Source organism: Propithecus coquereli, unplaced genomic scaffold, assembly GCF_000956105.1.
Source record: "Propithecus coquereli isolate 6110/MARCELLA unplaced genomic scaffold, Pcoq_1.0 Scaffold178, whole genome shotgun sequence".
Classification (NCBI taxonomy): domain Eukaryota; kingdom Metazoa; phylum Chordata; class Mammalia; order Primates; family Indriidae; genus Propithecus; species Propithecus coquereli.
Genome location: NW_012142523.1, coordinates 4,827,396 through 4,850,465, shown reverse-complemented (window position 1 = coordinate 4,850,465; position 23,070 = coordinate 4,827,396). Strand labels below are relative to the sequence as shown.

The window sequence follows — 23,070 nt, the reverse complement described above, 5'->3', positions numbered from 1 at the left end:
CCTCAGACATCTGAGTAGCTGGGACTACAGGTGTGTACCACCATGTCTGGCTAATTGTTAAAATATTTTTGGAGAGATGGGGGTCTTGCTATTATTATTATGCCCAGGCTGGTCTCAAACTCCTGGCCTCAAGCAATCCTCCTGCCTCAGCCTCCTGCTCCTACAGGTGTGCAGCAGCATGCCTGGCTAATTTTTCTCGTTTTTGGAGAGATGGGTTGCTATTATGCCCAGGCTGGTCTCAAACTCCTGGCCTCAAGCAATCCTCCCGCCTTGGCCTCCCAGAGTGCTAGGATTATAGGCGTGAGCCACCGCGCTCGGCCTCTTTCCACTTTTTTGATGTAGGTGTTTATTGGTATAAACTTCCCTCTTACTATTGCTTTTGCTGTATCCCATGGATTTTGGTATGCTATGTTTCTATTTTAATTTATTTCAAGAAATTTTCAAATTTCCTTTTTAATTTCTTCATTGACCCACTGGTTGTTCAGGTGCATGTTGTTTAATTTCCATATATTTGTATGCTTTAGAAAGTTCCTCTTGTTATTGATTTCTAATTTTATTCCATGTGGTCAGAAAAAATACTTGATTTGATTTCAATTCTTTTCAATTTGTTGAGACTTGTTTTGTTGCCTAACATGTGGTCTACCCTGGAGAATGTTCCATGTGCTGATAAAAAGAATGTGGAATCTGCAGCTGTTGGATGAAATGTTCTGTAAATGTCTGTTATGTCCAATTGGTCTAAAGTGCTGTCTAAATACAATGTTTCCGGCCAGGTGAAGTAGCTCATGTCTGTAATCCTAGTGCTTTGGGAGGCCAAGGCAGGAGGATTGCTTCAGATCAGGAGTTCAAGACCAGCCTGAGTAAGAGCAAAACCCTGTCTCTACTTAAAAAAGAAAAAAAAAAATTAGACCCCATCTCTATTAAAAATAGAAAAAATTAGCCAGGTGTGGTGGTGCTTGCTTCTAGTCCCAACTACTTGGGAGGCTGAGGTAGGAGGATCACTTGAGCCCAGGAGTTTGAGGCTGCTGTGAGATAGGCTCACACCATGGCACTCTAGCCTGGGCACAGAGCAAGACTCTGTCTCAAAAAAAACAAACAAACAAATAAATAAATAAAATAATAAAATAAATAAACACAACATTTCTTTGTTGATTTTCTGTCTAGATAGTATGTCCAATGGTGACAGTGGGGGGTTGCAAGTTCCCAACTATTACTGTATTAGTCTATCTCTCCCTTTAGATCCAGTAACATTTGCTTTATATATCTGGGTGGTTCAGTGTTGGGTACATATATATTTTTAAACTGCTATACCCTTTTGCTGATCATATATTTTTAAACCGCTATACCCTTTTGCTGAATTGATCTCCTTGTCTTTACATAATGACCTTCTTTGTCTCTCTTTATAGTTTTTGACTTAAAGTCTGTTTTTATCTGACATAAGTACAGCTACTCCTGCTTGCTTTTGGTTGGTTTGGAATACCTTTCTCTATCCCTTCGCTTTCAGTTTCTCTTTGTCTTTGTAGGTGTAATGAATTTCTTGAAGGCAGAATACAGTCAGGTGATGTTTTTTATCCATTCAGTCAGTCTGTATCTTTTCAGTGGGGAATTTAATCCATTAACATTCAAGGTTAATACTTCTGTCATTTTGTTGTTTTCTGGTTGTTTTGTATATCCTTTGTTCCTTTCTTCCTTTCTTATTGTTTATTATTGTGCTTTGGTGGTTTTCTGTAATGATAATTTGATTCCTTTCTCTTTCTCTTTTGGGTATCTGCTCTTCCAGTGAGTTTTATATTTTTATGTGTTTCCAAGATAGTGATTATCGTCTTTTCACTTCTAGATGCAGGAATCTTTTGGGCATTTCTTTCTTTTTTTTTTTTTTTTTTTGAGACAGAGTCTCACTCTACTGCCCTGAGTAGAGTGCTGTGGCGTAGCTCACAGCAACCTCTAACTCCTGGGCTCAAGCGATCCTCCTGTCTCAGCCTCCCGAGTAGCTGGGACTACAGGCATGCGCCACCATGCCCAGCTAATTTTTTCTATATATTTTTAGTTGTCCGATTAATTTCTTTCTATTTTTAGTAGAGACGGGGTCTCGCTCTTGCTCAGGCTGGTCTCGAACTCCTGAGCTCAAACAATCCTCCGGCCTCACCTCCCAGAGTGCTAGGATTACAGGCGTGAGCCACCACGCCCAGCCTCTTGGGCATTTCTTGAAAGGCTAATCTAGTGGTGATGAATTCTGATTTTGCTTGTCTTTCTCCCTTATTTCTAAAGGATGATTTTTCTGGGTATAGTATTTTGATTGACAATTTTTTCCCTAGCACATTGAATATATCATTTCATTCTCTCCTGGTCTGTAAGGTTTCTATGGGGAAATCTATTGTTAGTCTAATGGAGATTCCTTTATATGTTGACTTGACACTTTTCTTTTGCTGTTTTTAGAATTATTTGTCTTTGACTTGACAATCTGACCAATGTATCTCTGGGAGAACCTTTTTTGGGTGGACCTGTTTGGGGATCTAGATGTTTGTATCTATTCTCGGACTTGGAAAGTTTTCAGCTATTATTTCATTAAATCGGTATTCTGCATCTTTCCCCTTCTCTTCTCCTTCTGGAACTCCCATAATACAAATATTTGTTTGCTTAATGGTTTCCCTAAGTCTTGTAGGCTTTCATTAAACTTTTTCATTCTTCTTTTTTTTTTTTCTTCTCTGACTGGGTAATTTTCAAACAACCTATCTTCAAGTTCAGAGATTTTTTTTCTGCTTGATCAAATCTGCAGTTGCAGCTCTCTGTTGTATTTTTTATGTTTTATTGAATACTTCAGCTGCAGATTTGTTTAGTTCTTTGTTTCTATGATTTCTCTCTCTTTGCTAATTTCTTGTTTATACTGTGACTTTTTCCCCTGATTTCACTGAATTGTCTGTATTTTATTGCATCTCATTGAGTTCCTTAGCATCATTATTTTGAATTCCTCTTTCTGGCAATTCATTGATTTCCTTTTTATTTGGGTCTGTTGGTAGAGAGTTGTTATGTTCCTTGGGTGGTGTCATGTTTCATTGCTTTTTCATGTTTCTTGTGTCCCTGCATTGTTGTTTATGCATCTGGTGGAACAATCTCCAATCTCTACCAAAATTTCTACAGTGGCTTTTGTAGAGAAAGACTTCCACTTGTAGCTGGGTTTTACACGCAAATTGGGAAGAGTGTAGTGACTGTGTTTCTAATATGTGGTGTAGTCTCTGTGAGGCTTCTTTAGCTGTGTTCAATGTCTGCAATAATTGTGGGTACCTCAGTGACCTACACTGTAGAAGGCTGTGGCAACAGAAGCGGTGGTGAAGGTTCTTCATGTTCTCAGTGTTGAGGGCTTTTGGGGTTCTCCTATTTTTGTTTTGCTCACAATGGGGAGACTTAGCCAAAGGGATCCCTCTTGGTGTCAGGTCTGACCCAACCTATAAGCAGCTGTAGCTGCACTGGGTTCCAGGAGCAGGTGCTGAGAGTAGTTGTGGGGCAAGGGTTCTAGGCTCAGGGTCTCACAAACCTTTTGTGGCATCTGAGTTTTGGGGTATAGGTTCACTCTCTATGGCAAGGTTGAATGTAGGTTGCCCACAGAGGCTAGGACCTGTAACTCTAAAGGCACCCCCTAGGAGCTCTGGCCCAGGGGACCAGGTTGTAGCTGTGATTCTACCCATGCAGGACACGGCATATCACTGGCCTGACTCCAGGGAAGAAGGGTACTTTGGAGGTTTAGATCTGGGAAGCAGAATATGGCTGTAATTTGAGAACCAGAGCCAATAGGGCTCAATGGCCACTTGGGTCCCAGGGGAAAAGGCACCATGCAGTAGTAATTCTAGGCACTGAGATGGTGGGGCTTAGTAGTATCTCAGACTCTGTGAGGCCAGGTGCAGTGGCAGCAAATACTCCAGAATGGCAGAGCATAGCTGTTGTTTGGGTTTAGGGAAGAGGAGGGCTGAGAACAGCATAGCAGTGACTCCACTCCCCAGGGTGTCTCAGCATCCCAGGCTCTAGGGAGCTAGTCCAGCTCCAGGAAAGAAGGGTACTAGAGTTTTTTGGCCTCTAGAGCAGGGTGTCTCAGCTCAGCCACCGCTGCTTCCCTGGGATGCACGGTACTATATCACTTGAGCCCTGGGATGCACAGGTGTTCAGCTCAGCTAGGGCACCAATTATTCCCCAGGGGGCAAAGTGGCACTTCGGCTCAGGCCTGAGGAAGGTGTGACTGTTCTAGGTGCCTCAGGCAACACTTCCCTGGGATGCAGGGCACTGCTTCAGCTTAGGCACCAGGGAGATGTGACTGCTCTGAGAAGTCAAGGTACTATTTTCCCAGGAGGTACGGTATTGCTTTAGCTCCCGCCCAAGGGGCCAGAGGGAGGGGATAAGTAGAGCAGCTCTACCTCTACATGGCCCCATGGCCAAGGGTGTAACAGGTACTCACAGCTCGGCTTGGGTCTTCAAGGGTGGGACACAACGGCAGCTTAGCTTCAGGGATAAAGGGGAGCCGTGGCTACTTGGCCCTGCCTGGAGCACGACATACTCCAGCTGTACTTCCAACTCTAAGAGGTGCAGTGCAATAGCTGCACGGGCCACAGAGGGTGGGACACAGTGTTGGGTCCTTCTCTGGGGGATGCACAACTATGTGGATTCCAGGTAGCTCCCTCACCTGGGCTTAATGCTTATGAGGAGGACTATAGGGGACCACAGTGTGGTGACGTCTGTAGGTGTCCAAGGTGTTGATAGGAACGGCTGAGATCCTCTTGCTTACCCCCTTCCATAGGAAGAAGTTCTTCCTGGTTCCCAGCTAATCCCAGTTGAGGTATGGAGGTAGTGGAGGCCTGGCTTTCCCTTCTGTTCTCTATGTGGCCATCCCAAGTTTCTGAGCTCACCAGGGTTTCTGTTACGCCTCTGATGTACTCTGGTACTCTCACTCAGTTATTTTAGTTAAAATGTAGTTGTTTACCTGTTGTTCTGGCTGTCTTTGTGAGGGGGACAAGTGCTAGGGGCTTCTATTTAGCCATCTTGCTGATGTCACTTCCTCTGGACCCACTGTTAAATTTTTTTTTTTGCTAATTGATGGTTACTACTCTCACTGAAAATGTACAATATTGATTGTAAAGAGGAGCAGATATAAGAACATGGATAAATGAGTTGAACAATAATTTAAAGACACAAGTCTGAAACAGGTTCGTATACGTGAGACATATAAAGCTGTAAGACATAGCTGTACAATAAGGTACATCTTCTTGACATTTCTATCTTAATCTACAGCAAATAACCTAAAATAGTTTTGGGTTACATCCTCTTAGATATCCTGAGAATGGGGGTTCACTCTCTGTTGTCAGAAAGTTTGATAAGCACTAAATTTTTTTTTTTTGGAGACAGGGTCTTGCTCTGTTCCTGGGGCTAGAGTGCAGTGGTATACTCATAGCTCACCGCAACCTCAAATTCCTAAACTCAAGCGATCCTTCTGCCTCTACCTCCCGAGTAGCTGGGACTACAGGGACCTGTCACCACTTTTTTCTAATTTTTTGTATGGATGGAGTCTCGCTTGTGCTCAGCCTGGTCTTAAACTCCTGGCCTCAAGTAATCCTCCCACCTCACCCTCCCAAAGTGCTAGGATTACAGGCCTGAGTCACCATGCCTGGCCAGAGAAGCACTAGATTAAAGCTTATGTTCTACCAATTATAAAGCTATCAAATTAATGAAAAGATTTTTCTGAAAAGAACAGACTTTACAAATTATTTAACTGAAACTTAAAGCTGTAATTCTATAATTAAACTCTTTCATAAACTCAATATCTACCAGCGAATGTCAACATTTTCTATAAAATATTATCACTAGCCAGGCATGGTTCCATCTGCTTGTAGTCCCATCTACTTGGGAGGCTGAGGCAGAAGGATTGCTTGAGCTCAGGAGCTCCAGTCCAGCCTGGGGAACATAGTGAGACGCCATAACTTAAAAAAAAAAAAAAAAAAAGGGCAAAGAGGTATACATATGCCAAAGGAACAACCAGGTACTTTAAAAATTATTAAAGTTTTAGGTTAAATTAAGGGCCCATTTTGGGGAGATTCATTCTGTTAAACTACTTATATTCTGGTATTTCCATAAAAATAAGCCCCTAAGCTCCTCTCAAGATAAGGAAAAGGTTATTTGCTGAAAGTTTCATCTAATTTCATGTGGAAACAGAGAAGAGTATTTCTTTCTCCTTTTTCTGAGATTTAAAAAATACACCTTAAAATGGAAGTTCTTGAATTAAAATATTTTACCCAAAATGTTGGCTTACCTGTATTCCAGCATGGCTACAGAGGTAAAAATCAAACTCATATGGGTGTGTAATGTCTGTATCAACTGTTGTTCCAGCGGGGATATTGCCACTTCTTCCAACCTAGATTTGTCAAAGTTTAAACAAACAAGAAAAAGGTAGAAATTTTTATCTGAAAGCATTTTCAAAAAATATATAAATATATAGGCTGATCCCATGTTTCATCACTTGCAGCTTGAATATTACCTACACAGTCATTAAGAGCAGACCGTATGCAGGTCCTGTTTCCTATTCTCAAATGTTGCTGAAAGTGAGTGCTGATAAATAACAAAGCATTATATAGTCTCTATTATTGCTTAGGTGGTAGTTGATCCCAATATGGGTGGAAGAAATTAAAAAAATTTTTTTACGTTAACTTTAAGTGTTCCCAATTTATGGTACCTGTATATGATGGGTACTCTTGAATGTGTAATTTATGAAATTTAGCATTTTTCTTGGAGAAAACTATATGTTTATAGAGAAAGAATGGTGATAACAACATTAATAGTCACCATTTGTTAACCATTTATACGTCAGGCACTTCAAATACATTATTTCTAAATCCTGGTAACAATCCTGCAAGTTAGGTATTATTCCCATTTGTTGAGGGAAACTAAGACTCAGGATTATAAAATAATTTGCCCAACAGCACACAATAAAGGACAGAACTGGGATTCAAACAATGAAATGACTGAAAAGGCCCTATTCCTTTTATTTCATACTATCAGTTTCAACATCTTGGGAGAGAACAGACACCATGATTTTCTGAGTGGATATGATGTGACTGAAATAATTCAAAATTCTGGATGATGCAAAGCTCCCAATAAAACACTTAAAAATTCTTATTATACCTACCTTCACCTCCTTATCCCCCACACATTTAAAATCATTAACTGTAAGTCTAGGTTTACAAGGGTGGCAAGTCAGAAACTATTTTACTGACTCAGACATTATTTCTGCCATGTAATGGACTGCTATCAGGTAACAGCTTGAATTACGGCTGTCTGGCCCAAGCAGTTAGCTTTTGCCAAGCACAAAACAAAGAAAAAAGTTCATAATCTACTTAATTATGCCTCGTCTTAAAAAAATCTTAACTCTAATAAATTATCAATACATAAATCTAATCAATACAAACAAAAAGTTGTACTCTATTTAGACAGACAGAAGAATGCTGCCAACAGTTGCTAGTTGTGTGGTGTAGGGCATGGTATTTTACTTTGTTGTGCCTCTGTTTCCTCATCTGTAATCATCTCCCATCTATTATTGGTACTAGTATTTAGAGCAAAGGTGAAAGAAAAGCAAACAAATGAGCGGCACAACTAACTAGCAGATATTAAATCATTAAATCTAACTTATGTTTTCCTAATCCTACTTTTGAAGAAAGCTTTGGTTTTCTAGGTATAGAAATGTATGTAGTAATTTGGGGGCAAAGGCCTTTAACAATCTGGAGGCCATAAGAAAACTATTACCATTGTTATTAGAGAGGTGGTGTAGCATAGTGGTTAAGAGCACTTTGGAGCTAGATTGCCTGGGTTTGAGTACTACCTCTACTAATCACTAGCTTTATAACCTTGGAAGGTTATTTAACCTCTGTGTGCCAACTTTCTCATGAACAAGATGAGATAATAACTATCTCAGTGTTGTTTTTGAGGATTAAATCACTTAAACTTATAAATAATACTTAGAACAATGTCTGCTATTAATATTTCTTCTTCTCTATTACTGCCACTATCACCAACACCCTACAACTAGCTAACCTTTATTGAGTACTTAGTACATGGCAAGCACCGTTTTAAGTACATTACATATTTTATTTAATTCTCCCAACAAGCCAAACAAGGTAGATCTTACTATTATCCAATCCTACGGAGAAGGAGACAGGCACAGAGATATAAGTTGCTTGCCCAAAGGTACACAATGAGTAGATATACCAAAGATAAGACACTCCCCTTTCTATCGAGGGGACGCTGACACTTGTTACTCTCAGATTTCTCTGCTCCAAGATTTGCATAATGAGGGTAGATGGGATCAGGGCACTGAAAATGACAGCAAGTTTGCTATACTTGCCTATTCTGTACACACATAAGAAGACATATTTCTCTATGTATTTATATTTCCCTTTCCATCCTAATTATAAAATATATATTCACATTATAAAATGCAGAAAATAATTCTGTGATTTTTAAAGGAAGCATGGTATAAAAGTTAGTTTGTATGGACTTACACTTTCAAAAAAACCTAATTTTTAAAAGATATTTTAAAAAGACAATGTACCTTTCTTCCCTGAACATACAAGGAAACTACGAGTAGAAGAAAGAACAATTTTAAAACTATGAGTTTCTTTACCACAAAAAAGCAGCATGGGATTTTGAACATTTAGAGCATTACAGAAATTCTAGAGAGCTAAAAAGTAATAATTATCCTGTTCTGATGCTTCTATACTCATAATCTAATTGTTGAAATCTGCTACTACATATTGGAAACCCTGTTGTTGGTAGAGGGTCCTTGTTAAGTGTTCTATGAACTATGTTGGATAAACTTGGCTTATAATATCATTACAACAGATGTGAGATTACCCTTTCTGTCCTATCGGCACAAAATAATCGAGTGTGATGTCTCTTCTGAACTACAATGTAGGTTATTCCAGGTTGATAGTCTTTCTCCAAACTGATGCAGGCTTCTCGAATCGCTAGTAGTTCATAATATAATACCTATGAAATGGAGAGAAGATGAAACGGAGAGACTCAATATAGTCAGCTATTAGCTTTTACATATTTTGAAGTAAGATAATGATTTAGTTGCAGGATTTCTTAGTTTCATCACTCTACAGCTATAGTAGATATACTTCTCTCCTCCATTCAACTATTATCAGAGCATGGTCTTAGCAATCGAGGCTTACACATCCATAATGAACATTTAAAAGGCGAAAATCCAAGCTGAGATACAGAAGATTTGAGTAATAAAATTAACAAACAAACTTGATTTAACATATACATATGAAACTTGCACCCCCCAAACCAGAGAATAATAATTCTTCTCAAAAACCCAAAGAGACCGGGTGTGGCAGTTCACACCTGTAATCCTAGCAGTTTGGGAGGCTTTAAGACAGGAGGATCGTTTTAGACCAGGAATTTGAGACCAGCCTGGGCAATACAGCAAGACTGCATCTCTACAAAAAATAAAAAAATTATCCAGGCATGGTGGCATGCGCCTGTAGTCCCTAGCTACTTGCAGGCTGACGCAGGAGGATCACCTGAGCCCAGGAGTTCAAGGCTGCAGTGGCTATGATCACACCACTGCATTCCAGCCTGGACAGCAGAGCAAGACCCTGTCTCTAAGAAGGGGAAAAAAAAAAGGGAAAAATCTAAGGAAGCATCAAATTTTGATCTTGGAAACTCTCAACTTAAGGCTTTTAACTAGGAATAGATACCATACCATAAACACAGAATCTGATTTAACCGCAGTCTGATGAGATTCTAGGCAACCAACCTGCCTAAACTGTCCTTCTGAAACACCATCCCGGTAAAAGATGATACGAGTAGGTTTGAACCGAGTTGACTTATAAAATTGGATGAGAAGTTCCCGGACCATAGAGGCCAAGTCCTGAATGATCTCCTGTCGGGGTCTCTGAACTCTTACTGTGGCACAGTATCTGCTTGGGTGGGCATCCATACTACCTACAACCTAGGTTGGGAAAAGTAAAGAAAAAAAGAAATTAAGATAATTAAAACTACATGGATTTCATTTACATTTTAATTTTATTATAACCTTACTGTTTATCACTGTTTACTTTGAGAGTAATAAAAATAGGCAATTTCCAGTGAAGAACAGAATAAAAGACCCAATATAGGGTCAAAAACTATTAATATTTTCCTATAAGTAGGTTGAACTTTATATTTAACAATTAGATTCTATGTGTTGTTGGTAGAATTAAAGATTAGTGAGGAAAGAAAAAGATAAAAAAAAAGGTGCATAAAGAGAATAAAAGAAAGGAAATAAGTAAAAAAGTTGACCAATTCAAACCACTGATTTTTCTTTGTATTTCTTCCACTTTAGCAACCCATCTCATAAGCCATATTTAAGACTTTAACACCACCTTAGAACTGTCATGCTTCATAAATTTTAAAATCAGAATTTTCTGTCTCTTATTGAATCTACCCTCAATCTATCCTCAGTCTTATTGTGATGTATCTGTGTTCTGTATCTGGTCCTCAGAGAAGTTATTCTTGGTTTTCAGACTAGCTATCTTTATTTTCTCTTTCAATGCCTTGTTTAATATTGTTATGTCTTTGGACGAAAGAAAAACCTCAAAGCATGAACTTACAACATCATTCTGATCAGAGCCTAGGCTGGTCAGCGTGCCTCCAGACTTTTTCTTGCACGGTAGTCTATACCAAAATGATGCTTCAAAAATGAAACTGTGGGCCGGGCGTGGTGGCTCACACCTGTAATCCTAGCTCTCTGGGAGGCCGAGGCAGGCGGATTGTTTGAGCTCAGGAGTTGGAAACCAGCCTGAGCAAGAGAGAGACCCCGTCTCTACTAAAAATAGAAAGAAATTAATTGGACAACTAAAAATATATAGAAAAAAAAATTAGCCGGGCATGGTGGCGCATGCCTGTAGTCCCAGCTACTCGGGAGGCTGAGGCAGGGGGATCGCTTGAGCCCAGGAGTTTGAGGTTGCTGTGAGCTAGGATGACGCCACGGCACTCTAGCCCGGGCAACAGAGTGAGACTCTGTCTCAAAAAAAAAAAAAAAAAGAAACTGTGGCCATTTCTTTACCTTGAAAGATATCTCACTACTAAAGAATAAATCCAAAATCCTCTGATAGCACAAAATGCCTTACAAAAGCTTACTAGCTACACAGCCTGCTAGATGACATTCTAATTCCCTGTATTTCTCAACATTCCCAAAACATACCAGAGTTTGTGTAATCTAAATTTTAATTTACCTCACCATAATGGTAGTACCTATTATATTATGTAACATTTATTACTTATATTTGTTTCTCACACTACTCTCTAACTTATTCTTGGGAGAACCCATATAGTGAAAATAATCAATTAATAAATTCTATCTATAAGACTTCTGCTAACCATAAAAGAAAGTGGGTATTTGGTAGAAATGGATTTAGCAGAAAAGGGCAATGACCACCAGAAGTTCAAAAGAATTAAAATATGCTTAAACTTTCTTGGAAAATGACTCCAAAGTAGAAAATCTAAGGTAAGTCTTTTGAATTTCTTTATCATTTTATCCTCTACAAGAACATTTTTATGAATATCAGAGATGGTTCAATACTACCACTACAACACTTGAAATGAAAACAATTCATGCATAACATTAAGAATACAAGGCAATACAATTTATTAATAGATAAAAAAAATTTTCTTCACTAATTAAAATAGCTTTGGAATCCTGAAGTGAAAATTTTAAATACTATCATTTTCAAGAATAAGATTTGTCAAATTAAAACTTAAAATTTATATAAAGATTATAATGGATGATAGAAAAAATATAAAAAGTCTTATAGTTTAACTTCTGAAGTTTATTAAGTATGCCTAAAATATGTTATCATTTTCAAAATGTTGACATTTATTAAAATCAAGAGATTTTCAAAATGGGCAAAATAGCATCAAGCCTTCTAAAGTTTATAAGAAATATATTTAAACTGACACAGAAAGGTTACAAATAATAGAGATGGGCAAAGATATAATAGGCAGATGTTAAAAGAAGGAGTAGCAGTATTAAAATAAAGAATTCAGAGGCTGGGCGCGGTGGCTCACACCAATAATCCTAGCACTTTCGGAGGCCATCATGGGAGGATTGCTTGAGGCTGGGAGTTTGAGACCAGCCTGAGCAAGAGGGAGACCCCATCTCTACAAAAAATACAAAAATTAGCCAAGTGTGGTGCTATTAGCCATACCTTTAGTCCCAGCTACTCAGGAGGCTAAGGCAGGAGGATTGCCTGAGCCCAGTAGTTTTAGGTTACAGTGACCTATGATGATGCCACTACACTCTAGCCCTGGCAACAGAGCAAGACCCCATCTCAAAAATAAGCAAACACACAAAAACCCCAAAGAACATTCATGAAAGTTTGCTACAAAGAAAATTAGAAAATGCCTAATGACACTCACAGCAGCAATAGAAGGCTTCTTTCCATCACCAGCAGGTGGATGTGTAACATCTGCTCCCAAAAAGATCACTGGTTGCTGGAACACAGAAGGTCTTAAACACAATTTTTAAAACGGTTAGATATTTCATTTTTTTCATTATCCATTTATCTGTTTCATACAATTGCAACACAATTGTAAGTTACTGACAGCACGGAGGAAGTCCTATTTAGACAGCTTCATAGGCCTGAACTATTGACTGCTTTATCTTCTTAACTCACAAATCTCTAGTCAATACAGTAAAAGCTGAGTCTATAGCCAAACTCTTAGAGCAATTCTTTTTGTCTTAAGCAGTAGTGCTGGTGGTTGCAAAGGGCAACTATGCTAGTGTTCTCCACAATAGGCACAAAATGATAAACTTCCTCATATTAATCTACCAACTTTTATCAATCTTTTAAAATCTACTTACATTTCAAGCCTTTGTAATCTCTCAAGGAGAAAAGGAATCATTAAACTTTAGACTAGAAGGGATTTTGAGAGGCTATTACTCTTGCCAAAAGTATAAATTTGAGTAGCATCTATTTAATAGTCACAAAGTAGCTAGTATTTCCTTTTATTTTAAAACTATATCCTTTAAGATTCAAAGGACTGTCTCTAAGTTCTTAGACTTGATAAAATTCTATATTAACCTCATTTATGGGTCTCATATTTAACAGAGATAGTTAGTAGAGGTAGCATGGAAAAACAAGAAAAAAAAGGACTTTTGTGTCAAACATACATGGGTCAATCCTTACTCTAATGCTTATTTGTGGTGCATACTGATCAAGGTACTTAGCTTTTCTGAGCTCTAACTGCTTCAACTATTAAAAGGAAATCAGTTGTTCAATTCTCTGAAAAACAGCTTCTTCCCCAGTGACCTGTATAATCAGGTACTTCCTGTTTCTAGGTCATGATGTTTCATACTTCCAAAGAACTCTAGCTCTAAAGAGGGCAATCTAATAGCAACATGTTGTCTCATTGATTGTACTTAACTGACTAGCCATATGCCCCCTCAACCCCTTCTTTCCTCCTTCACATTCTACATAAGTGAGCAGCCTCATGAAACCAGGTTGAAGATGACTTCAAATAAAGAGAAAATTCTTTAAGCTGGGCTCTCCAGTGAGAAATAAATAAATTCTCAATACTTTCTGGCTAGGTATACTAAATGAAAATTGGGGGAGAGAGGTGAATTTTCACAAGGTAATCTCTTAACCTTGCCAATCCAAACTATTTTAATTTTTTGCCAAAATGTCTACGTATCTCCTGTGGCAGGTATCATTAAAGTTGTCTCTCACGCAGATCTTAGATATAGCCATATATGACAAATGAAGATATAAAAATAATGACTATTTTCAAAAGTGATTAGCTTTTTTTTACCTTTGATGAGGTACAAGAATATTATTGATTCCTCCAAGTTTAACATTTATCTTTAGGCACAAGTTTGAGAGAGTTTGAGGAGATGTTTTTATTACATTCTTGACTTGAACACATTGTGTAGCCATTCCCAAAAGTGTATCTCCTACACGTTTCACCTCCGCTATGGAACAAATGTAAATACCTCTAGTCAGAAAAAAGATCTGAAATAAGTTTATTTACTGAAAATAAAACTACTATGTTTCCTTCTTGAAATATATCATTATATTTACAAGGCACCCAAAATTACATCAATACAGTACGAAAATGATGCTGTTAAAATCTGAAGTACACTGCCTTGTAGATTAGCATAACTATTTATTTAGTGATAATTTTTCCAGTTGTTTCCTTTTTTGTGTAAAAGTTTATTTTTACCATCATAAAAATAGTATAACCAAAATAACTGAAAAAGCATAAGAGAAAAATATACATAATCCCTTGTTATTTTAGTGTATTCTCTTCCAGTAATTTTCTCATTTATATTATTTTAATGCACTTATAATCACAGTATACTCAGAGCTTTCAATCTAATTCTCCTATCTTTAATTTAAAAATGCAGAAATATCATAATGTAATTGTAAAGAATAAAAGGTCCCTGTTCCTTTACCTTTCTCTGCCACTATAACTACTATAAAGGTTTCAGTGTACATAACTTGTATATAAAATACATGGAAAACATTTTAAAATCAAAACTGGGAACATGCTAAATATTCTATTTTCCAACTTGTCGTTTTCACTTAATAATATAGTATGGTTCTCAATCTCCATATATAGATTGTCCTTATTATTTATAACAGCAGCAGTTTTTCTGTTTTCAAATGCCACAATGTATCTAACCTGTCATATGCTGATATATTTTTAGGTTGTCCCCGGTTTTCATTATTTCTAACAATGCTATGAATAATATCCTTGCATATTTTTGTTTGTTGTATAACTATATCTTCAGAGTAAATTTCTATAAGTAAAATTGAGGGGTCATAAGGTACATATATAAAACATTTTTATACGATACTGACAAACTGTCTTTCAAAAAGGCTAGTTCAGTCATGCAACAAAATTTTAATGAGCATCTAATACACACAAGCACTGTGCAAAGCTCTGTACATACAATGGTGAGTCAATACAGACATTATTCTTGCCCTCACAGAGTTTATAGTGTAGCTAAATGGACATTAATTAAATAACTGCTCAAATTTAACATTAGAATTGTGAAAGTAATATAAAGAAGAGTTATAAGGTGCTATAAGACAATAAGAAAGAATTTGACCTTGTCAGGGAGGTCAGAAAAAACTTCTCCAAGGAAAGAATGGCTACACTAGAATTCAAATGAAGACAGTACATTTATTTGGTGAAAGGTGGAAAGTAGAGTACGAAAAGCAACACAAATATAAGGAAGAGGATGAACAGTTCTCTTGGAACTTGGGAAACTTGGAATTCCTTTGGGGAAAAGAACATAGAACAAAATGAATCCTGAAGAGGGAGGAAGCCATGGATTTGGACATGTAAACCTTTGGAAGATAATCTTAAATATCAATTTTATCAAACACATAATGAAAAACCATTAAAGTAGGGATGAGAGGTGAGAACTAATAAAATCCTAAGCCCTCAAACCACCAAACAGATCCCCTACTGGCTAAGGGGACACCAAAGAAACCTTAAAAAACTGAGTTCCCAGCCATGACACAATGGGAGGTCAGACAGATCTCCTTATATACACTGCCTTTTGCAGTTTACACACAACTGACCAGCATTAACATTAAGATAGAAATCATAAGACTGACAGAACAGACTTTTTGTGGCAATAAGATACCAAATTATAAACAAGACCTAAGGCCATGCCATGCAAGGGTTAAGTAATGCACCCCTACACTTAAAGAATAAACCATGTTCTAACTGCCACAAGGTTTTTCTTTTTCTCTAGCAACTATACAGTATTGGCCTGGAGATAAGCAATATTAAAATAACTGCAGCTTATCAACCACCAGACACTGACTGATTGACCCTCCTGTTCCACAGCCATACATATAACTTTCAGTGGACAAGAAACTGATTTCAGTTAACTTTCTCCTGATGAGAGATCATACGCTGGGCACGGTGGCTCAGGCCTGTAATCCTAGCATTTTGGGAGGCCGAAGCGGGAGGACTGCTTGAGGCCAGGAGTTCGAGACCAGCCTGAGCAAGAGTGAGACCCTGTCTCTACAAAAAAATAGAAAAATTAGCTGGGCGTAGTAGCGCATGACTGTAGTCTCAGCTGCTAGGGAGGCTGTGGCAGGAGGGTCATTGGAGTCCTGGAGTTGAAGGCTGCAGTGAGCTATGATGAGGCCACTGCACTCCAGTCTGGGTGACAGAGTGAGACCTTGTCTCAAAAAAAAAAAAAAAAGAAAAGACCACAGATCATGGACTGGTTCTGGCTGGTTTACAGAAACTGCGCACTTGAGTGCCTTGTTGTCCCTGCTTCACCTTTTGACATACGGAGTCTAATTATAATACATTTAAACGTTAAGTCTCCACCCCAAAGAACATGGGTCACATGTAACATGCATGTTCATGCAACCTGCATGTATGTGACCCCCCTTCATAAATATTCATAGCTCCTTCTGTGAACTGTCGAATATGTATACATGGTCAACCCTTTTGGCATAAATTCCTGTCTCTCACTCTTCCTTCTTCAAAGTGCCTGCCTCTGGTTTTGGCAAGAGGCCTATTCCCAGCCTACAAGTTGTAACCCTTTATGAGAAATAAAGTCTCCTCTCTAAATTTATGAAAACCTCAGGTTATTTTTTGTTGACATCGGGAAGGGGTTAAAATCAGACTTATGTTTTAAAAAGATCACCCTGGACCTTGGTTATACCTCTGACATGTAAAGTGCTTGTAAGTCATGGCTGAGTGTGGAGTAGTCTGAGAATTAAAAATTCCTGGAGGCCCAGTGTTAGGCACCCATACTTTGACAGGTTCTACCAGGAACCCCACCAGGTTTTTACCTTGAAGAGCCAGAGAAAAATCTCCTCAACCAGGGACAGGAAAAGTAAGCATTTTGAAATATGCCCAGATAAGTTTCCTTAATTAAGACCTGCCCTCAAGGGAAATGACTTTACTAATGCCTTATCTGACTTGGGTAAGAGTAATTAAATAATTCTAGCTCCATCTAGCTTTCCTGTTTCAACTAATAGGAAGGAAAAAAAGGTTAAGAAGTACTTCTGAAGGTCACAAGCAGGGACTCAAATCAAGAAAAACTCCCTGAGATTTAATCATAAGATTGTAGAACACTTCCTCTCTCCAACAGCTAACCACCACATCAGCAAGGCTCCAATATAATAACGGTGGATTATAACTGAGAGATGCAAGAAGGACTTCTTAGGGAAACCCGATGACAACGAGAGGAGAGAAAAAAAGGAAACTAGGAGAAACTCAAGCTTCTGGAACCTACAACTACAGCAAACATTAACCACGGCCTAGCTCCTAGCCTGAGTAGATGAAATTCCAGCCAGGTGCTGTAATCCCAGTACTTTGGGAGGCTGAAGCAGGAGCTTGAGGCCAGGAGTTTTTTTTTGTTTGTTTGTTTTTTTATTGAGACAGAGTCTCACTCTGTTGCCCGGGCTAGAGTGCTGTGGCGTCAGCCTAGCTCACAGCAACCTCAAACTCCTGGGCTCAAGCGATCCTCCTGCCTCAGCCTCCCGAGTGGCTGGGACTACAGGCATGCACCACCATGCCCGGCTAGATTTTTCTATATATTTTTAGTTGTCCGATTAATTTCTTTCTAATTTTAGTAGAGACGGAGTCTCGCTCTTCCTCAGGCTGGTCTCGAACTCCTGAGCTCAAACAATCCGCCCGCCTCGGCTTCCCAGAGTGCTAGGATTACAGGCGTGAGCCACCACGCCCAGCCAAGGCCAGGAGTTTGAGACTATCCTGGGCAACACAGTGAGACCCCATCTCTACAAAAAAAAAATTGCCAGGAATAGTGGCATGCACCTGTAGTCTTAGCTACTTGGGTGGCTGAGGCAGGAGGATCACTTAAGCCCAGGAGTTGGAGGTTGCAATAAGCTATGATGACACTACTGCATTCCAACCTGGGCAACAGAGCGAGACCCTATCGCAATCAATCAATTAATCAAAGTCTACATTAGAAGCCTGATTACCTCAGTTTTTGTTACTAGATACACTGTGAAAAGGTGTAATAAAGAAATCACAAAGCATGCTAAAAGGCAAGAAAAAATACAACCTGAAGAGACAAAGCCTGCATCAGAACCACACTCAGATAGGAGACAGATTTTAGAATTGTCAGAGAATTACAAATAACTAAAATTAGTATGTTAAGAACTCTAATGGAAAAAGCAGACATCATTCAAGAACAGATAGCTAATGGAAGCTTTCCAAACTGAAATACAAAGAGAATAAAAAGAATGAATGCCACCCCCCCCAGCTCAGCACAGAATATCCAAGAAATGTGGTATAATTACAAAAGGTGTAACATACATACAATGAGAATACCAGAAGGAGGAGAAAGAGAAAGGGGCAAAAAAAATATTTAAAGTAAAAATGGAGGGTTGGGAGGGGAGACAAAAAAAAAAAAAATAACATGACATAACATAACACAACATTACGAATGGCTGAGAATTTTTCAAAATTAGTGAGCAATGTCAAATCAAAGATCCAGAAATCTCAAAGAACATCAAGCAGGATAAAAAATAAAAACGCAGCTGGCCTGGGGGCTCACACCTGTAATCCCAGCATTCTGGGAGGCTGAAGGCTGAGGATTGCTTGAGCTCAGGAGTTGGAGGTTGCAGTGAGCTGTGATCATGCCACTGCATGCCAGCCTGGATGAAAGAGTGAGATCCTGTCTCGAACAAACAAACAAAAAAATCCCAAACCCTCCAAAAACTCACTATCAGTAGGTATAGCATATTCAAAGTGCAAAAAAAAAAAAAAAAGACAAAGAAAATCTTGAAAGAGAGTAAAAAGAATCTTGCTTAGAAAGGAAAAAGATAAGAATTACATTGGATTTTTCATCACAAACCATTTTGAAAGCAGGAAGAGAATAAAATCAAATTAATGACTTGAAAGAAACCCCACCATCCTAGAATTGTGTGTGCAGTAAAATTATCCTCTAAAAGTACAGACTCAACAAACTAGGAAGAAAAGGGAACTTCTTCAACACGATAAAAGCCACATATGAAAAACCCAGAGCAAAAACCATACTCAATGGTAAAAAAACTAAAGTTTTTCCTTAACATAGAACAAGTCAAGGAGGCCCACTTTTAACCACTTCTATTCAACACAGTACTGAAAGTTTTAACCAGAGCAACCAGACAAGAAAAAGAAATAAAAGAATTCAAACAGGAAAGGAAGAAGTAAAATTATCTCTGCTTGAAGATGACATGATCTGATATGTAGAAAACTCTAAAGAAATCACCAGAAAAAACCTGTTAGAGCTACTAAACAAATTCAGCAAAGCTGCAAGATTCAAAATCCATGTAGGAAAGATGAGTTCTATTTCTATATACTAGCAATAAACAATACAAAAAGGAAATTAAGAAAACAATTCCATTTATAAAAGCATCAAAAAGAATAAAAAACTAAGGAATAAATTTAAATAAGGAGGTATAAGATTTGTATACTAAAGCAAAACATTGCTGAAGAAATTAAAAAAGCCTTAAATATATAGAAAGACATCACCTACACATGGATAGGAAGACTTAATATTGTTAAGATGACAAAACTACCCAAAGTGATCTACAGATTAAATGTAATTCCTATCAAAATTCCAATGGCAATTTTTACAGAATTAGAAAAACAATCTAAAATTCTTATGAATTTCAAGGGACCCTAAATAGCCTAAACAATCTTGAAAATAGTTCAAACTAAGTTGTAGGACTTATAGTTCTTGATTTCAAAACTTATTATAAAGCCATAGTAATCAGAACAGCGTACTTCTGGCATAAAAATAGTCATATAGACCAATGGAATACAATAGAGAGCCTAGATAGAAACCAGTAGCACATATGGTCAATTGGTTTTCAACAATGGTGCCAAGACCATTCAATGCGAAAAGGACAGTCATTTAAACAAATGGTGCTAGGAAAACTGGATATCCACATGCAAAAGAATGAAGTTGGGTCCTTACCTTACACACATAGAAAAATTAATTCAAAATGGATCAAAGACCTAAACATAAAAGTTAAAACTATAAAGCTTTTAGATGAAAACATAAGAGGAAAAGCTTCATGACATTGGATTTGGCAACGGTTTCTTAAATATGACACCAAAAGCACAGGAAATAACAATAAAAAACTGGACTTCATCAAGATTAAAACTTTCGTGTATCAAAGGATGCTATCAACAGAGTGAAAAGGCAACTCACAGAATAGGAGAAAATATCTGCACATTACATAACTGATAAGAGATTAATACTCAAAATATATAAAGAACACTTACAACTCAACAAAAAAACAAATCTGATGAAAAAATGGGCAAAGGACTTGAATATACATTTCTCCAAAGAAAATAAACAAATCACCCATAAACACATGAACAAACAAAAACAACAGAAAATAACAAGTGTTAGCAAGGATGTGGAGAATTTGGAACCCTTGTGCATTGTTGGTGAGCATGTAAAATGGTACTGCTGCTGTGGAAAACAGTATGGGAGTTTCTCGAAATATTAAAAATAGAATTAACATATGATATAGCAATTCTATTTCTGAATGTATACACCAAAAAGCTGAAACCAGGGTTGTGAAGAGGTATTTGTACACCCATGTTCACAGCAGCATTACTCACAATAGCTAAAATGTGGAAGCAACCCAAATGTCTATCAACAGATGAATGGATAAACAAAACGTAGTATACACGTACAATGGAATATTATTCTGCCCGAAAAAGGAAGAAAATTCTGACATACACTACAACATGAATCCTTGAAGATATTATGCTAAATGAAATAAACAAGTCACAAATGGCAAATACATATGATTCACTTATATGAGGTATCTAGAATAGTCAAATTCATACAGACAGAAAGTAGACAGTGCTTTTCAGGGGTTAGGAGGAGGCAGGATAGGGAATTATTGTTTAATAGGTAAAGAACTTCAGTTTGGGATGATGAAAATGTTCTGGAAATGGATGGATGGGGGTAATGGTTGTATAACAATGTAAATGTACTTAATGTTACTGAATTGCACTGTAACAGAGGGAACGGCCTGAAAAAAAATAAAATGTTTTAAAAGTCATCTCTTTAAAACCTCTCCTACTCTTTTTGGGAATTAAAACCTGCATTCCTGCCCAAGGCCAGTAATCAGAGGGACAGGGGAGTGTCCTTTGTTCTTTGTACTACAGGAGATGGCTCAAGAAAATTGTCCAGGGCGGAGGTCACCAGACTGTCTTCACTGGAGATGGGATGGATGGATCAGGACCATCGACTGTAGTTAAACAGCAGTAGCCTGAAGCTGAACCCCCCACTTTTAAAAGCTCTGCATTTCTGCTTACAGATAGGACAATGGCACTTTAAGACACAACAGGAGTTTCCATCCTCCTGATTTGCCTACAAATTAATAAACCTCCCTTTCCTTCTCCTCAAATCATTTGTCCTTGTTCTTCTGATATGGCCTCACAGTCAAGTGCTGAACTTTCAGTAACAGAATTTGGCATCCCTGGGTGGGCCCATCAGTGCCCTGGTGAAACAGCACCCTGTGACTAAAGAAGTAAGGAGCAGCCCCAGGTCAAGCCAGTAGGAACAATATCTTTTCGGTGTAAGAGACTAAGGGATCACCCATCTGCTGCCAAAGCCTGTTTATATCCAGGGAATTCCTGTCTCTCCATGCCCCCAAAAGCAGACACAGCTCCCCAAAACCTGAACTGAGTTAAGGAAAAATAATTTGAAAAATGTCCAGATGCCATGGCCATTTGTCTGAATAAGTTCCCTGGCCTGCACACTGAAACCCTTGATTCCACCTATTTGGGGTAGGTTTTCAGACCTTCCTGTGGATTTGTCTGGCGACCTCAGTTGGAGTGAAAGACACAAGGTTGAGTGGAACCAGGGAACCTGATTTTAATGTGGAGCTCATTTGTATGGTTCCCAGGGAAGCAGGGGGAGGGGATTGGGAGATGTTGGTTCTCATTTGAGAAAATATGATTCTTGTCTGGATGGTTCCCATTTGGTAGATTTTGGCATTTTGTGTTAGGAATTCCCTGTATTGTCTGTGTTGTTTGTGAGTTTTGTTACAATATAGGGAACCTCCATCTGAAAGCCCCTTGGGGAAAAATCTTGGCTAAATGGACAACTTATAGCTATAAGTCTATGTCTAAAAGAGAATGGTGTATTGTAATCCAATGTACATCCTGGAATGTGAGGAAAAGTGGCTGTTGAATAAAATGTCAAATGGTCAAGTAAGTGCAGTGAGATCCCATATGTACAACCTTTCATGTGATTGCATAAAGGCCTGGGATAAAGTTAATGGTACAAAGGAGACCTCTACTGGCAGTGGGTGGGATAGTCAGACCCCATGTGAATTAACCAAGCTTGATCACATAAAAACCCTTTACCCACTTCCCTGCCACCAACTTCCCACCGCCAGCTCCCTACCCACTGGGGAAGACACCCTGCTGCAGGCCCATGCGGATCTTGGCCTTGGGCAACTGGAGAGGGCCTGGGAGGGCGTGACTGGCTTCAGCCCCTTGACCACTAGGTTATAACTCTGGGGAGAGAATGGTCTCTCCTAAGAATCTATAGGAAACTTAATTTGGCCATAGGGCACCCATAACAGAGACGGGACAAAGTCCAGCACTCAGACAACAGAGGGGGTGCAAGGGGCCCCCTGACTCATTAGTGGCTCTAATCCAAATATTTCCCACAGGAGCCCTGGGTAAAATTGACAGTGGGGATTTGACTGGCGCCAAGCTATGTAGACAGAAGTGGTCCAGGGGCCCCTGCCCTTGGCCATGGCCTTGTTCTCCAGCACCCCACAAGCCAGGCAGGAGGCAATGGAGAGGAGGGGCAGGCAGTGGTGAAGAGTAGACAAGCAGTGGCTGAGGAACTTGCCTATAAGTAACTATGAATGATACTCAGTCACATTTAAATGACAAGATCCTAGGACTGGAGTGGCCTGGTGGCACTACTGAATTGAGTTGCCTCATGGGTTTAAAAGGATTCTTCTGGAGGCCGAGGAGGGTGGATCGTTTGAGCTCAGGAGGTCGAGACCAGCCCGAGCAAGA

The 23,070-nt window shown here is 38.7% G+C and overlaps 1 protein-coding gene across 3 annotated transcripts in view; it reads right to left on the bottom strand.

Annotated features, from left to right (window-relative positions):
- Positions 1–23,070, bottom strand: part of AGO3 (argonaute RISC catalytic component 3) — a 111,091-nt gene that overhangs the window by 7,525 nt on the left and 80,496 nt on the right. For 2 of the 3 annotated variants that reach the window (XM_012642355.1, XM_012642357.1), the window contains 5 exons: positions 13,828–13,987; positions 12,436–12,526; positions 9,794–9,988; positions 8,881–9,015; positions 6,287–6,388 (listed from right to left, as the gene is read on the bottom strand). In XM_012642355.1, the coding sequence (XP_012497809.1) occupies positions 6,287–6,388; positions 8,881–9,015; positions 9,794–9,988; positions 12,436–12,526; positions 13,828–13,987 (683 nt within the window). The remainder of the gene's footprint in view (positions 1–6,286; positions 6,389–8,880; positions 9,016–9,793; positions 9,989–12,435; positions 12,527–13,827; positions 13,988–23,070) is intronic. The other variant, XM_012642356.1, reaches the window with a different exon arrangement.